The following is a 15153-nucleotide window of genomic DNA, read 5'->3' on the forward strand; positions in this document are numbered from 1 at the left end:
CTCGATAGAGAAGTAGAACCTATAGCTTCTCCTGCCCTGAGCCTCCAGAGACTCTGAGCTGATATGCACATGCTGTCTGTGAGTCTCAATAGTGGAAGTGGTGCAGCCTTCTCTTTGCCAGCTGTCCCTAGGTTAGGGGAGGACAGCCCTACTTCTGTGTCTTCTGTGCAGGTGGAGCAAACCAAGGAGCATGCAGTCTCCAAGGAGCGAGCAGCCCAGAATAAAATCCTGGATCTTGAGACCCAGCTAAGCAGGACCAAAACAGAACTCAGTCAGCTGCGGCGGAGCCGTGATGATGTGAGTTGTGCTGGTGGGCAAGGAGCTAGACAAATGGGGAAAGGATTGAGATTTTAACCTTCTTCAGGCTTGCAGGACAAGATGGTGGTGGTTGTGGTGAATAGTGGTTTAATAAATATGCCATGGTTTTCTTTTTCTCCAAATAAATTCCCGTTTTTTAAGGATATCTTGGGCAGCATCCCCTTCTCCCCTTTCTTAACACTTTTATTAAGATACTCTGTTAATACCATCACAAGGTCAGCAGTTGAAACTACCAGCTCCTTCGTGGGAGAAAGATGAGGCTTTCTGCTCCCGTAAAGATTTACAGCCTCGGAAACCCTATTCAGGGTCACTGTGGGTCGAAAACAATGGTACTTAACAAAAACAACAACATGTTCATACCATAAAATACATTCATTCAAGTTGAACAGTTCAGTCATTTTTAATGTATTCAGAGAGTTATAAAATACCACCACAATTTGCATTTAGAACATTTTCAGAAAGAAATCCCAGACTCATAAGCCACATGAGTTGATGCTAAGCAGTGCCCAGCCTCAGAATGTTGTGGGTTCTTTACCCAGGCCGGTGAACCACAGCCTCCATAGTCCTTGGTGGTGGTGGTGGTGGTGGTGGTGGTGCTGGTTAATGTGCCATGTATAGGGTTTATTAGGCTGTAAATCTTTATAGCAGAAAGCCTCATATCTTTCCTGTGTCGCTGCTGGTAGATATGAAACTGCTAACTAACCTTGAGCCCAACTCATAACCCACTATGCTTCCAGAGCTCCTTCCTATAGTCCTTGGCAACCATTAATAAAATCTCTATGGATTTGTTTATTTTGAAAATTTAACTTAAAGTGAAATAATAGAATATGTAATTTTTTTATGACTGAGTTCTTAGCATAACATTTTAAGGTTCACTCATGTTATAGCATGTGTGATAGCTCAAGTTTTATGTCACCTTGACTGGGCCAGGATTCTTAGTGAGTGGATCAGCAGTTAAGATATAGGAATCCCCCATAATGAGATTTAATATAATCACTTCGATGATGAGATATCTGCTGTGAGCAGCCAGTCATTTGAAAGAAGTTTCCTTGAGGGTGTGGTCTGTAACATCTTCCATTTTTGTAAAGATAAAAGGAGAGAGAAGTGAGCAGAGAAAAAAAGAAGCAAGAAAGAAGAGCCAGAAGTGGAATGTGTCCTTTGGACCTGGGGTTCCCTGTGTCGTGAAGCTTCTAAATCCAGGGCAAGATTGATGCCAAGACATATGGGGATCTCCAAGGAACGCTGGGCCTAGAGTTGCTAGAAGGAGATAAAGACCTTTCCCAGAGATGACACAGAGAGAAAATCTTCCCCTAGAGCAAGCATTCTGAATTTGGACCTTTACCCCCTAAACTGTGAGAGAATAACTTTCTTGTTGTTAAGACCATCCACTTGTAGTATTTCTTTTATAGCATCACTAGAGAACTAAGCATGTATCAGAACTTCACACTTTTTTATTGTCATTTATTATTTCATCATGTTGGTAGATCATAGGTTGTTTATGTATTACCAAATGATGGATGTTTGAGTTGTTTTTTGTTATGAACTGTCATGAACTCTTCTGTACAAGTTTTGTGTGGACGTGTTAAATACACAGCAGGGTCATAGTATCCCAAAATAATATCATATCCATTGCCATCCAGTCGATTCTTATTCATTGTAACCTATACTTTTTGTTTTTAAGTTGTTTTTTTTTTGAGTTGTTACTGTTGTGTGGTGCTATCATGTGGGTTTCAACTCACATTGACCCTATGCATAACAGAACAAAATACTGCCTGGTCCTAAACTACCCTAACAATTGTTGTTACCCTTGAGCCCATTGTTAATGTGACCTATACATTTTTGAGGAACTGCTAGACTGTTTTCCAAAGTAGCAGCACTATTTTACACTCCCACTGGCAGTGTATAAGACTTCCAGATGTTCCGCATCCTGGACAATACCTGCTTTCCCTTTGTTTTATAATAGCCATCCTAGTGTCTATTGAATGCCTAGTGGCACAGAAGGCATTGACTCCATGAACTGAAAGAGTTGTTAATTGAAATGTTTAAACAAACTATGTATTTGCTGGAGGTGTTCCCTCGTCTATGCCAAGAAATTTGAAAGACATCTACTTGGCCATCCAACTAGGAGAGAGCCATATTCATACCCATTTCAAAGAAAGATGATCCAAAAGAATGCAGACATTATTAACCAGTATCATTAGTATTACATATAAGTAAAATTTTACTGAAGATAATAAAAAAATGGTTGTAGCAATACATCTACAGGGAACTTCCAGAAATGCAAGCTGGATTGAGACAAAGTCATGTAATGAGGGACATCATTGCTAATATCAGATTAATCTTGGCTGAAAGCAGAGAATACCAGAAAGATATTTAGTATATTTTTCTGACTGTGCATAGGCATTTGACTCTATGGGTCAGAATAATTTATGGATAATACTGTGATGAAGGGGTTATTCCGGAACACTTAATTATGCTCAGGAGGAACCTTTACGGAGACCAAGAGGCAGTGGTATGAACAGAACAGGGGATAGATACTGTATGGTTTGAAATCAGGAAATATGTGCTTCACAGTTCCATCCTTTCACCATATTTATTCAATCTGCTGAGCAAATAAACCAAGAAGCTGGTATATTTGAAGAATGTGTCATCAAGTTTGGAAGAAGACTCCTTAAAGAAAACAAAAATCCTCACAACTGGACCAGTGAGCAACATTATGATGTTGCTACATGCCAGTGAATCTGTCTGACCCATAGCAAACCTATATGGGGTTTCCAAGGAGCAGCACTGGTAGGTTTGATCTGCCGACCTTGTGGTTAGAGTCCAGTGTTTATCCTACAGTGCCACACCAGGACTCAATGTCCTGTTAAATGAAGAAAGTATTGGTATTGTCAAGAAATTTACTATGCTTGGATCAAATATCAACACCCATGAAAGAAGCAGTCAAGAAATTCAACAATATATTGCATTGGGCAAATGTGCTACAAAAGACTTATTTAAAGTGTTAAAAAGCAAAGGGATCTCTTTGAAGATAAGGGTACTCCTGACCTACACCCTGGTATTTTCAGTTACATTTTATGCATGTGAAAATCGGACAGTGAATAAGGAATACAAAAAAAAAAAAAAGGATGCCTTTGAATTGTGGTTTTGGTTAAGAACATTGACTTTTATCATGAATTGCAAGAAGAATGAACAACCTGTGTTGGAAGAAGTACAACCAGAATGCTACTTAGAAACAAAGATGGTAAGACTTTGTCTCATGTACTTTGGAAAAGTGTTATCAAGAGGAACCAGTCTCTGGAAAAAAGGACATTTCTCTTGGTAAGGTAGAGAGAGAGGGTCAATGAAAAACAGTAAGACTCTAATGAGTGGCAGCAACAGTGGGCTCAAACATAGGAACCATTGGGATGATGGTTCAAGACTGATGAGTATTTGATTCTGTTATATGTAGTGTCCTGGTATGGCACTATGCAATAAAGCACTGGACCACAGAGATGATTTGAGCCACGAGGTCGGCGGTTCAACTCACCATCATTCCTTGGAAAACTATACACTAGAACCTGACTATGAGTCAGAACTGACTCAACAGCACTAAACAACAATGACATACATAGGGTCACTATGAGTTGAAATGGACTCAATGGCACCTGACAAGCAATGTTAACATCCTGTTGTTGCTCAGTGCTGTTGAGTAGATTCCGACCCATAGTAACCCCGTATAGGGTTTCCAAGGAGCAGCTGGTGAGTTTGACCCACCGACCTTGCAGTTCAAATGGCTTTGCAGTCTGGTGCGTTAACCCACAGCTCCATACCAGGACTCCTACTAGGTGTGAAATGGTATCTCATTATGGTTTTGATTTGCATTGTCCCTAATGACTTCTAATGTTGAACATCTTGCTGGCCACTTATATTTCTTCATTAGAGAAATGTCTATTCAAATCCTTGGCCCATTTTAGAATTGAGTTATTTTTCTTGTTGAATTATTAGCATTTTTTTTTTTTTTTGCATATATATTCTGGCTTCAAGCCCCTTAACCAAATAAATTAATTGTAAATATTTTCTCCCATTCTGTGGATTGTCTTTTCAATTTCTTGATAATGTTGTTTTTGAAACACAAAATTTTGATGAAGTCCTGTTTAATTTTTTTTTCTTTCTTCTTTCTTTCTCATGTGCTTTTTATATTACACTTAAGAAACAATTTCCTAACCCATGATTTTGAGGAGTTACTCCTATTCTTTCTTCTAAGACTTGTATAGTTATAGCACTTACATTTAGGCCTTTGAGCCAGTTTGAGTTAATTTTTGTATAGGATGCAGCGTAAGGGCCCGACATCTTTCTTTTTCATTTGGATAACCAATTGTCCTAGCATCATTTGTGGAAAACACTATTCTTTTTCCTTTGAATTGCTTTGGCACCCTTGTTGAATATCAGTTGACCATAAACATTAGGGTTTGTGAACTCTCAAATTTGATATACGTCTGTCTTTATGCCAGTACCACTTGTAGTAAGTTTTCAAGTTGAGAAGTATGAGTCTCCTAATTTTGTTCTTTTTTCATGATTATTTGGTTATTTTGGGTTTCTTACATTGTGAATTTTAGGAACAGCTTACCAATTTCTGCAGGTTTGAACCAGCTAAGAATTTTGCTTGAGATTATGTTGTCTTTAGATCATTTTGGAGAGTATTGCCATCTGACCAGATTATGTCTTTTGATTTGTGAGCACATTATGTAGGATGTGGCTTCAAAAAGTTAGTGAAAAAATTCCATTCTCTTTTCATTCCATTTGTCCATGAACTTTTTGAAGTCCCATCATATTTCTATTTATTTGGGTCTTTAATTTCTTTCAACAGTGTTTTATAGTTTTCATAGCACAAATCTTCTACTTAAAATTTTTTCCCTAAGTGTTTTAACTCTATTGTAAATAAGGTGAAGACTTACAGAGCAGATCTTTTTTCTGTTCAACAGTTCATACACACTTTGTTTCATGTTACTGACTGCACTCTCCACAATACAACATCACTTATTCTACTTCCTCCCTGCTTCCTGTTACTGGTCCTTCTTTTTTAACCTGTCTGAAATTTGCCCTTGGATAATTGCTGTCTTTTTTTACCTCAAAGTGTGCATACCTCCTTAGTGTTATTGTTCTACTTATAAAACTTAATATTATCTGTCTGAAAAGTGAGCCATGGGGTGAGCTCATGTCTGGATCTGAAGGGTACCTAAGGGCCATAGTCCTAGGGTTCCACTAGTCTCTATTAGACCAGTAAGCCTCGTCTTGTTATGATTTGGGGTTTTGTTGTACATTGTCTCCCACTCTACTCAGGACCTTCTAATGTAATCCCTTTCAGAACAGTTACTAGTGGTAGCTGACAGAGTCCATGTCAGTTTAATTTAATTTCTTCTATTCCCTCAGCTCCTTGCTTAACCCAAGGCTTATGAGAGACCTATATGGATCTTTGGTCCATTCTTCTTTTCCTGTTTTCTTTCGCTATAGATCCTCTGTTGGATTTTGGGAGGAGAGAAAAAGAGGGCCAATCATGTCTGTTTTGCTGGGCCTGCAGTTCATTCTCTCCAGGTAGTGCCACTGACTGATACTGATGCCTTTCATGTGGCTGAGCTCCTTGAGGATTCCGCAGGGCCTCTTCACTGCATAGTGCCTTGTTGTGGGAGACTCAAGCTCGGTGCTGATTAATCTTGCTGCTTTCAGTTTCTGGCTGTGGTGTTACTCCCTCAGGTTGTCTTGCTGGGCTTCCTGTCAGGCAAGGTTTTCACATTGTTCTTTCCTAATATCGTGGGCATAATGATTTATTATTTCCTAATATCGTGGGCATAATGGGTTTTTAAATAGACTGAATACTAAAGTTATATTCCCATTTTATAAATGTGGAAACTGAATCTTAGCCCAGACAATATGACTACATAGTTTTCATTCATTGTAACTGTATAATAAATAACCTCTCATTTGACAAATAATTCATTGCTTTTTTTCCCCTTTTTTCAACCCTGGTCCTCAACTTTTTTGCCTCTGAGGCAGCCCTTTGCGAATCTGAAGTAGGCCATAGTATTTACGTTACCCTTTCCAAGTGCCCAAGTATCTCCAGACTTACATATATTTACAGGGTATTACATATCTCACACTTAAAAAAGCCCACAATGGACCAGGCACTGAGGGATATATATATATATATATAGAAAGAGAGATCAGAAGAAATCCAGTGTTTATGGGGGAAGACAGAAAAGTAAAACTGACTATTCCTGACTCTGCCTGCATCAACTGCGCTTGACTCATGCTCTCACTGTTTCTCCCTTTAGTCAGACCGTCGCTACCAGAGCCGGCTGCAAGACCTGAAAGATCGCTTGGAGCAGTCAGAGAGTACCAATCGAAGCATGCAGAACTATGTCCAGTTCCTCAAGTCATCGTACGCCAACGTGTTTGGCGATGGTCCCTACAGTACCTGCCTGACCAGTTCTCCCATCCGATCCAGATCTCCTCCTGCCTGAGGCCAGGAGTCCTGATTGTTATCATGGAAACTATGGAGTTGCCAAGCCACACCTGGAAAACCTGTTGGTTTTCCACTGTCTTCGGGTGATGAAATGTGGTTAGGGAATTGTCCTTAGCTACTGGCTCCAGAAAAGCCCCTAACGTAGCATGGGGATGAAGTGGTTCTTCATGATACCACTTGGTTCTCTTCTCCCTGATGTCAACCTCTTGAAAAATTTTTTTTATTACCTTGACAGGCCTTAAATTTACTACCCTGTGGTACCAGATTTTATCTCACGATGACCTTCATTCCTTTCCCCAGAGAATGTTTGGTCTATTCCTCCAGTCCTTTATAGTCAGCCCTCTTCTTCTGAGGACTCACCCTCCTACATTTTCTTTGACTTGCATCAATAGGAGCTGTTAGCTAGAGGATTTGCCTTCCTCTTCATCCCATCAACCCCTCCTGGGCATAAGCATCTTTACTTTATTTCTTATTTCATGGCTGCGGTGTTTTTCCCAAGGCTCCCTTCTTAAGTTCCATGGCTACTTTGCATGCCTAAGAGTTTTCTTGAGATCACCTGTCCCTTAGCACTTCACAAGATACACTCTAGGGCTCATGTCCTAAGTGTAACCCCAATCTCATTGTTTTATTTTGTTTCTGTTTGCCTGGTTTGTACCTATGGATTGTATTTGTTCTTGAAGTAGTTTGTGTTTTACAAAAAGCTTTTATAATCAGTATTTAAGGCTCTATTGAATGATTTCCATTACATATCCCATCCCTTTTTAAAAAAATGATTAATAAAACTCTGGGAATACTTTTATGAAGTGTTGCAGGAGAGCCAGTAAACATTTTTTAAAGTACTTGGTACATGGAACAGTAGGCATTTCATTTTGAGCCAGATTTTTTCTCCTTATGTGCTTTCACAGTATAATCCTGTGAGATGTCTAGAGGAAACAGACTTTGTGTAATGCTTAACGTTTTGAAGCAAAGCATTTTAGCTGTTTAGGGGAGGTGAAATGTATAAATATTTTATTTTTAAAATATTTCCTGGTTTCTGAAAGATAAGATTATGGGCCATTTTTACTTTCCTGTATTTATATTTAAAAGAAAGAAAAACAATTTTTTTCTTTTTTAACAGAGAAAACAAATTTGGTGCTGCTGGGCTGAACTCTGACCTTTCTGTTCTAGCTGGTGTTGTCCTTCCAGGTGATCCAGCCGTGTCCTTTCAGTCGCTCTAACCCAACTCCAAAACTCTAATGAATTCCTCTGTCCTTGAAGGGAATGGGCCCATTCGGATATCTGGATTTTATAGACCAGGAAAATCCCCCTGCCCTCCAATATTGGGGATATTTGGATTTTTCATCTTTTAGCTTTGCCAAGAAAAGGTCATTTAAAATCAGAATAAAAAAATGAGTACAACTACCAGCTATCATTGTCACAAAAGCCATTTTCAAACCCTTAAGGTAAATGGACTTGAACTTAACAATTTCTGAAAGAGCTTCCCAATAATAGACAGTTGACAAACTTAACATGTGTATATATCTGCATCTCATTCTTTGGCTATACTAATGAGTTACCTACATTGCAGAACAAAAGACACTGGTGTATGACTGCATGGGAAACGTCTCTCTTACTTAGTCAATTGCTGGGACTCTTACAACAACATTCTATTTTTCTTTGTAAAATATTTTGTTACAAAATGTCCAAGGAGTTTGTAAAGTATCAGAGAAGATTTTAAAATGTTTATATTGCTTCAAACTACAGAGAGAAGCCTTCCTACCTCAAACTGAGATCCCATGAAAGATGATAGATAATAGAAAGTTTGGGTTCCTAGTTTAAAAAGCTGACTCTGGGCAGTTGTGAATCATGATTTATTTTTTATTTATTGAAATATAAAACAAATTCAAAGTATATATAATTCAGTTAGTTTTTAGAATACTTACAAAGTTGTACAATAATCACCACTATCACATTTCTGATCTTTATCATTACCCACAAAAGAAACTCACTTGTTAGCTGTCACCCCACTTCCCTCCCCTTCCAATCTCTGGCAACCACTACTCTGTCTGTCTCTGGATTTGCTTACTCTGGACATTGCACATAAATGAAATCAAAGTATGTGGCCATTTGACTGCTTTCACTGTTTTCGAGGTTCATTTTGTAACCTATAGCATGTATCAGTGTATCCTTTTTATAATAATAACACATTTTGTTTACCCATTCACCATTTGATGGACATTTGGGTGGTTTCCACTTTTTGGCTATTATGAATAATTGCTATAAACATTTGTTTTCAAATATTTGTGTGGGCGTTTTCATTTCTTTTGGGAATGCGGTGGTTCCATATGGAATCACAAGTTTGGTGGTTCGAATCCACCAGCTGCTTCAAGAGAAAAATGAGGCATTCTGCTCCTGCAAAGATTTATAGCTTAGGAAACCCTATACAAGGGTCACTCTGAGTTGGAACCAACTCACAACACTCAACATGCTACCTAGGCTTAACCTTTTAAGGAACTGCCAGACTTTTAACAAAGAGGCTGCACCATTTTACAAGCATAGCGGTTATGAATTGGGTTGCAAACCGCAAGGTCAGCAGTTTGAAACTGCCAGCTGTTACGCGGGAGGAAAGATGAGGCGTTCTGCTTCTGTAAAGATTTACAGCCTCAGAAACCTTGTACAGGGTCGCTATGAGTCGGAACCGACTCCACGGCACATAACAACAACAGTTATATATGAGGATTCCAATTTCCTAATATCCTGTTCAATAGTGTCGGATTCTGTGCTAAACCTAGGGTCATGCCTTCATAAATCCCTGTTAAGTCACCAGAGCGGGTCCTCTTTCCCAGAAGAGCAAATGTGGGCGGGGCAAGTCCCCGGAAGCAGTGCCCACAGCCGTTAAAGGACAAGGCCTCGGGGCTCGCGCCCCGGAAGCGGAAGCGAATGGCCGTTTCCGGGCGGCTGATTCGAGGTCTTATTTTGTCAACAAGCAGAATTTCGGAGGCTCTGCAACCTGTTGGGTCATGCCTTCGGAAGGACGCTGCTGGGAGACCTTGCAGGCCTTGCGCAGTTCCGACAAAGGCCGCCTGTCCTACAACCGTGACTGGCTGCTCCGAGGCGAGGTGAGTAAATGACCTCTAAGTGGGGTAGACCCGTAGGCTCCGCGAGTCACCTCTAGCTCGAGCTGGGCCCGACTCTTTTTCAGCCACTGGCACGTCCTGATCCCGGCGTCCCGTATGTTCTTTCTGATAATGTTAATTCTTGTGTGTGTATCTCACGGTCTAAAATACCTGCCTTTCCCATCCTATTGTAGCTTTTCGGGGAGCTCCTTCAGAGCTGCTCTTTTCCTAGAAGGCATCTTTAGATTTAAGTTCCTCTTTCCGAAGCAATTCTGGCTTCTCACGTGGTAGGTTTTGTGCTGACGGCTCCGGATTTAGCAGAATGATTGTTGTTGCTAAGTGCTGTCGAGTCGATTTCGACTCAGTAACTCTGTGTAGGGCTTACAAGGAGCAGCTGATGGGGTTTGAACCGCCGGTCTTGTGTTTGGCAGTCCAGTGGTTATTCTACAGTGTCACACCTGGATTATTATTGTTAAGTGCCGTGGAGTCGGTACCGACTGATAGTGACCCTGTATAAGGTTTGCGAGTAGCGGCCGGTGAGTTTGAACCACTGACCTTGCGGTTCAAAGCGACTTTGTAGTCCAGTGCTTTATCCTACAGCGCCACACCACGATTCCTACACCAGGATTAACTCAGCCTAATTCATTGTGTAGGGACTTGTAGTGTGGCGCTGTTGTATCAGCACTGGACCGCGAACCAGAAGGTCTGCAGTTCCAAGATTTACAGCCTTGGAAATCCTATGAGTCAGTTGTGCTGTGCCCTATAGGGTTGCTATGAGTCGGAATCAATTTTGGTTTAATCCATTACTGTGAGTGAACTGACCAAAATGTTAGCTATTGGGCAGACCTGGAAAGTTCCCAGGGCGTGGGCACCGCGAGCACTAGGCAGCATTTAACTACAACAAAAGGGTGCCCTTTTGTTGTAGTTAAATGCCATCGAGTCAATTCCAACTCTTAGTGACCCCTCCGAGGGTGGCAGGTGGGTTTGAACTGCCGACCTGTGTTTAGCAGTCCAGTGTTTATCGTACAGCGCCACACCAGGACTTCTTAGGTGCTGGAAATCTAAGGACAAATATGATGTCTTTTCTGACTTGTGGGTGGAACAGTTCTAAATCATTATGTTTTTTTTGTGTTTGACAATTCTAAAGGCTACAGACCTTACATTTTGGAGGATGATCCCAGCTTGGGCCTGTCTGACGTTTTCAAATGACCCGACTCAGTTTATACATTCTTGGCAAGAATACCGCAGAAACAGGCTCTGTACTTCACATCAAGGAGGCAAGAGAAGTCAACTGCTTCCATCACCTGCCATGCTAACCTTGCTCATAGTGGTGTCTGCCAGATTGTACCCTTAAAATTGATCATTTTAATCTTTATAATAGATTAATATTTTCTGGGGAGGCATTTTGAGACTACAACAATATCCTTTTCTCGTCAAACCTCCACCCACCAGTCTTCAAATTAATTGATGGCTTCTGTGCTATTATCAAATGGTGTTTCTTTATAGCTATCATTCCTTCTACATATGTTAGTTAACATTCTGGTTTTTTTTTGTTTTTTTAAAGATATCAAAGTAGTTTTATTTATATGATTGTTTTATAATTGTCATTAGTTACTTGGTGTTCTTTAAAGGAGAGGTTCCTTTGCTCCCCTGTTTAATGATTTGTAGCAATATGGACTCATGGATTCCAATTTATTCAAGGAATTATAATTTATTACTATCATTTATTTTGATTCTCAAAATGTCCCAAATTTGGCCAGTATCTTCAGACTACTTCTTATGTCTCTTTAATATGTTTCATCATTAGCCCAGCATTTCTCTACTATTCAGGACAAAAAAGTATTCCAAGTACAAGTTGTACTTTCTCTGTCCTGACCCTGGAATCAGCCATTTCTCCAAAACCTGATTCCTTTTAAGTGGAGGGTGGTTTTTACAAACCTAGATCTGGGAGCTCAGTGTGGTCATTGTTACTCAAATACTATTGCTTCTAGGCGATTTTAGTGGATAGGGCTAGGAAATATATACATATGTAGGCGGTTCAAGCTCACCAGTTACTCCTTGGAAACCCTATACAGGGTCACTATGGGTGGGAACCGACTTGACAACACTTACAGCAACAACAACATATGTATACACTCATATGTGGTTAAATTGAAAAGTGTTCCTAAAAATCATAGAAACCGTATCAAAATGTGGAGTTACCATTTCTGGACATGTCTTCCATCAACTTTGTTTACTTTTGAAGGCAGTGTTTCCATCTCTCTAACCCTTCATCAGTGGTTATGAATCGGACTGTGAACCTTGAGGTCAGCAGTTTGAAACTACCAGTTCCACAGGAGGATGATGAGGCTTTCTGCTCCCATAATGATTTACAGCCTCAGAAACCCTGTACAGGGTCATTATGAGTTGGAACCGACTCTATGTTACGTAACCACCACTATCCCTTCGTCAAAGAATTCTGTGCTCATTGATTTCTAGTAGGTCAAAATGACAGTTTTGATATCTTCAAGGGACTCAAATCGTGTTTCTTTTGAATGTTTTTTGAGTGTGGGGAACAAAATGACTGAAGGTGCAAGATTAGGACTGTGGGGTAGATAAAGTAAAGTTTCCCATTGAAATTCGTCTAGGACAGCCCTGTTACCTTGGAAAAATGAGCAGGTGCATTGTCATTATGAAAATTTCTTCGGTACTACATTCTTGGCCTTTTTTTCCACTAATGCAGTTTCCAGTTTTCTTAAAACTTTTTCATAATAAGCCCCCGTGATCATTCTCTGTCCTTTGAGAAAATCTGTCTGGATAACCCCTTTGGAATCTCCAGAAACAGTTGTCATAAATCTTCTGAGCTACCTTTACATATTTATTTTAAAACCATGAGTTCACACTGATAGCCACCTCTAACAATCCAACACTCAGCATCTTTTTAGCAACCATTTACGTATGTGAGCACTAGCATAGCGAGGTAGGATAAACACTGGACTGCTAATCACAAGCTCGGCGGTTCAAACCCACCATTGGGTCTTTGAAACCTATACAAACTAGACAACACAGCAACATCCATGTTTGTAAATATTTTATCCAGTTATGATTGGAAACCCTTTTCAGGGTTGTTATTAGAATTGACTCAGTAGCACTTAACAGCAACATAGAATTGTGGCCTTGTTAAGCTCAATACATTTGTTTGCTCTGTCAATTTACTTATCTAATTATAGCAGTCACCCCCACACTGGTTGTTTCTTCCACAAGCTTGCCCCTCAAACCAAACAGTACACCTACCAAACAATCCACTGCCTACCTTCCAGTGTTTTCAGCTGTTTTGTTGATTCCTCAATACCAAGAGAAAAGGCTTACTTCTGGCATAAGAAGATGTTCCTCATCACCCATTTATGCAGGAATTCCTGATGACTTTTTTGTGTAAACTGGAATTAAGAAATCAAGATCTGGGCAGTAGATATGTGCAACAGCACAAATGGTCATCAACCATTTGAGATCAGAAGGGCAACATTTATCCAAGAACAGAGTTCAGAAGGGTTGGGAAAGAAGGAGCAATGAAAATGGGAAACAGGGAGGAAGTTAGATAAATGGTGTTACATTGTGGAGATTGCAATCAATGATATGAAATAAATATGAGTTGTTGAAAACTGATTTTCTCTGTAAACATTCACCCAATTGAAAATTAAAAGTTAAAAAGAAAAAAAAGTATCATTGCTTTTAGGTCTTTTCAGTGGACAGAGCTAAGAAATATATGTATGTGTCTACATACATATATGCATGCATGCTTATACATGTATCTTTACTAAACCCTATATGGAGTTGCTGTGGGCTGGAACCGAGTCGATGGCACTTAACAACAACAATATGTAGGCAAAGGAGCTCCTGTAATGCCTTGGGTTACAAGTTGGGCTGCTAACCATAAGGACAAGTTTGAATTTACCAACCACTTCATGGGAGAAAGATGAAGCTTTCTGCTCCTATAAAGATTTATAGCTTTGGAATACTTGTATAGGGTCATTATGAGTCATAATTAGCTCTACAACACACAGCTGCCACCACATGTATGCAAGTGTGTAAACTCATGTAGCTATTTCTGTTACATTTAAATTCTTTCAGTTTGTGATATATATTGTTATTGTTGTTAGGTGCTGTCAAGTTGGTTCCAACTCAGCGACCCTGTGCACAACATTGCCTGGTCCTGCGCCATCTACATAATTGGTGTTACACTTCAGGCCATTGCTGCTGCCACTGTGCCAATCCATCTCATTGGGGATCGTACTCTTTTTCACTGACCCTTCACTTTACCAAGCATGAGGTCATTCTCCAGGGCTTCGTCCCTCCTAATAATACTTCCAAAAAATGAGAACCACAGTCTCGCCATCCTGGCTTCTAAGGAGCATTCTGGCTGTATTTCTTCCAACACAGATTTGTTTGTTTTGGTAGTCCATTGCATTTTTGATATCAGGGTCATTCTTACCAAAGTCATCAAGGCCAACTCTACTTTGATGAGGCAGCTCTTCTCTAGTTGTATTTTATGTGCCTTCCAACCTGAGGGACCCTTCTTGTGGCACTATATTTGACAATATTTTCATGCTATTCATAATGTTTTCATGTTTCAGCACTGTAGCTGACAATGTTCCACTGTTACTCATATAAGTTTTTCAGTGACTAAACATTTAGAAGTTTGTCCCCTCTCCAGCTTTCTCTGGAAGCTCAGCTGAAATCTGTCCACCATACGTGACTCTGCTGTTATTTAAAACACCAGAGGCATAGCTTATCAGCATCACGGCAATATGCAAACCAACACCATACAACAAACTGACAGATGTTTGGTGGTATAATATATACACAACACATATATCTATTTCTTTTTATATGTGCAAGAATATGAATATGTGTCTGTATATATAAAGAGCCTTCATGGCATCCTGAACACTTAACTGTGCTCATGAGGAATCTGTACATGGACCAAGAGGCAGTTGTTCTAACAGAACATGGGAATGCTGAATGGTTTAAAATTAAGGTGTGCAACAGGGTTGTATTCTTTCACCATACTTATTCAACCTGTATGCTGAGCATATAATTCAAGAAGTTGGATTATATGAAGAAAAACATGGCATCAGGATTGGAAGATGACTCATTAACAACCTGCGATGATATGCAGATGATACAACCTTGCTTGCTGAAAGTGTTGTTAAATGCCATAGAGTTGGTACCAACTCATAGTGACCTTATGCACAGCAGAAC

General features: G+C 39.9%; 2 protein-coding genes across 5 annotated transcripts in view; both read left to right on the plus strand.

The window, feature by feature from the left end:
- ODF2 (outer dense fiber of sperm tails 2) overlaps nucleotides 1-7017 on the plus strand; it is a 52541-nt gene extending 45524 nt beyond the window's left edge. For 2 of the 4 annotated variants that reach the window (XM_006834827.1, XM_006834830.1), the window contains 2 exons: nucleotides 172-297; nucleotides 6630-6818. In XM_006834827.1, the coding sequence (XP_006834890.1) occupies nucleotides 172-297; nucleotides 6630-6818 (315 nt within the window). Of the gene's footprint in view, nucleotides 1-171; nucleotides 298-6629 lie in introns of all 4 variants that reach the window. The other 2 variants (XM_006834829.1, XM_006834828.1) reach the window with 2 other exon arrangements.
- Nucleotides 7018-9819: 2802 nt separating this feature from the next.
- The window catches only part of GLE1 (GLE1 RNA export mediator), a 59706-nt gene continuing 54372 nt past the window's right edge, over nucleotides 9820-15153 (plus strand). Inside the window, exon 1 of the mRNA XM_006834836.1 lies at nucleotides 9820-9918. Within this exon, the coding sequence (XP_006834899.1) occupies nucleotides 9820-9918 (99 nt within the window). The remainder of the gene's footprint in view (nucleotides 9919-15153) is intronic.

Source organism: Chrysochloris asiatica, unplaced genomic scaffold, assembly GCF_000296735.1.
Source record: "Chrysochloris asiatica unplaced genomic scaffold, ChrAsi1.0 scaffold00014, whole genome shotgun sequence".
Lineage (NCBI taxonomy): Eukaryota > Metazoa > Chordata > Mammalia > Afrosoricida > Chrysochloridae > Chrysochloris > Chrysochloris asiatica.